Source organism: Sphaeroforma arctica (genome assembly GCF_001186125.1).
Source record: "Sphaeroforma arctica JP610 unplaced genomic scaffold supercont1.101, whole genome shotgun sequence".
Classification (NCBI taxonomy): domain Eukaryota; class Ichthyosporea; order Ichthyophonida; genus Sphaeroforma; species Sphaeroforma arctica.
The window spans coordinates 4,234-6,719 of record NW_014040457.1 but is presented as its reverse complement, the minus strand read 5'-3'; the positions used below and the strand labels follow the sequence as shown (position 1 = coordinate 6,719).

The 2,486-nt window shown below is 39.5% G+C and overlaps 1 protein-coding gene across 1 annotated transcript; it reads left to right on the top strand.

Annotated features, from left to right (window-relative positions):
* Positions 1–1,953: 1,953 nt before the first annotated feature.
* Positions 1,954–2,262, top strand: SARC_02284 (hypothetical protein; the record flags this gene model as incomplete). The annotated part of the gene is made up of 1 exon (XM_014303950.1): positions 1,954–2,262. One exon carries the CDS (start codon positions 1,954–1,956, stop codon positions 2,260–2,262), a length of 309 nt encoding a protein of 102 aa, XP_014159425.1.
* Positions 2,263–2,486: the final 224 nt, after the last annotated feature.

Here is a 2,486-nt window from a genome sequence, read left to right as displayed (position 1 = left end):
CTAATATAAATAAAGTTCCATCTGAAGAAAAGTTAAAAAAGAAAAAGACATATTGGATTTTGGAGATTGGCGGGAAGACCAAAACTTGTAAGTAGTAGTTCAGAGATTATAAAATTTAGTTAATAATATCCTACATCTACTATCGTCTCAAATAGGTCCAAGTGTGGTCAGAATACAAGTACTTAGGTTTTAGTTGTTTATTTTAGTTATTATAGTTTTTACAGTTTATCAGAATAATCTGATAAACTTGGTTTTTGCTGACTATTACAGCACATGACTTATGACTCACTTTTAAAGTCACTAATTTTACAATTACTAATAAATGAACAACGTCTCCCTTTCTACGGAGGGAGAACGTTGTGATACAGTTATTGAAGCGTTCGTTTACCACACAAGTAAATGAGTCATACCAAATACTCAGGCTATTGGAGCCATCAAAGTTAATTTAGAACACTTTGGAAATATTGGAAAATGAACTTGTATTAAAATATTTTAAATAGAAATAAAAACCAATGTGTTATCTCATTTGATCTTGATATTTTAGACTGACCGGAGGTCGTATTTCTACACTCGCGACCTTTCCTGTTTTGTAGTAAATTAGGTGAATGACTGAACCAGCCAACCTAGTACCAGATTGATTTGGTTCATTCATTCACCTAATTTGCTATAGGGTGATATAACGCTACAGGAATACCACAAAGTTCTATGTCGAATAAACCAACAGCAAACTCTCCATTTCATAATAGCAAAGTAGATAGCAAAAATATTCCATCACCACTTTATAATCATACATGTGCCTGGCAAAGACAACCAAGTTGCCGAAATGCTATCATGATTTCATGAAGAGACCTTCAAAATGAAAACCTCAACTGTGTTGAAGGAAGGTATTTAAATAGAACACATACAATAGTCAAAATACACAGACTTTGAAACAAACATGTCATACCAATATCAGCCATAGACTGAAAATACAACATACACGATTATAAAAAGAGGCAGAACGCATATTCAGAAATTTACCATCGATTTATTTGCGGCAGCGCACAATACACACACAGCAATCAAAGAACAGAATGCACTACTTCAAAGGTGGGCAGATAAAATAAACTTATGGACGAATTATCCCTGGGAGCTAATTACTAGCGTCAGAATATGTGTATTTTATTACCCAAACGCAACGTGGTTCCCCAATTCTTATCACTACTAGAACAAGACCCAAAGATAGTAGAAAACACGAACATCACGTTCCTGAAAGAAGGCACAACATCTTGTGACAAGACACCGTGGGGATTCACACAAGTTGTCTAGTAGGCACAAAGTCACCATACTTTGATATAAAACCTACCGCACCTGGCAATAAGAATTTAGGCGGTAAAAACCACGGACGAATCTGTAGAGCTAGATGCAATCACATATGATGACATAGCTAATTCAATAGCGCAATACCGCACAGTAGGGCACTACACCGTTGAAGAAACCCTACACGAACTTGGATTAGATGGCCATACATGGTCACGCTATTGCAAAGAACGTGTAAACCAATACATCGAAGGGTATGTACCAAGTCTCAAGAACAACATTTACAAGTTTGGTTATCATCCATTACAATCGATAGCTGCCACATTTCTTGGCGACTGTTTAGTTTGGCTCGATGTACACTCATCATATGCCATACAACACCAATGATTGGACAAATCAGCGACGAGGACACTAGTCTCAATCATGTGTAAACATGGCTTCCTCCCGAATGAACATAATAATGACATCCTCTTGAAAATCATCGAGCAGGCATCGTCGCAGCACCTGGTGTTTAGTCGCAAATGAGCGATTACACAGAGACCTCATACCCTTATTGAAGAAATTCGTGGAACAGATGCTCTCATCAAGGCAGACAAACAACCTGATAGGAGTGAGAGGCACTTATCAAATATAGAACACACTAAGTTTCACACTATGGCTGAGGCAAGCATAAGAGCGGCATCCAAGGTGCAAGGAGACCGAATGCTAAGGGAACAGTTGCGAGTGCAGAACAAGCGTCAAAACTCGCAGACAACCAACCACCCTGAGAGTAGCACTACCGCTACTAACAAACGGCACAAACCGGACAACGGTGCACCCAATCAGCCCCAACCAACAGGACAAGCCCAAGAAAAAAAAAGGTCGCGTGAGGAGCGTTCATGTCCCTATTGTAAGATAATGCCAGGCCCACATCGGGTTCGGTCTATGTCCCAAGATGGCTTCGAATCAGGCCAAGCAGGCTGAGGAACAGGTCAAGAAAGATGTGTAAATAGCAAGACTGTCCATTACTTCTGGCAAGGTAGAAGACCTCACGGAGGGTGATGAACACTGAAACAACTGGCGGGAGGAAGCAAACATGATTGACCTGCCTGACAGGCTCAATGTATATACGGATGAAGAAACGTTGTTAATAAATGCAAATGATTTAATTTACCAACTTTTATCCTTACTTCCCGCACCACGAGACC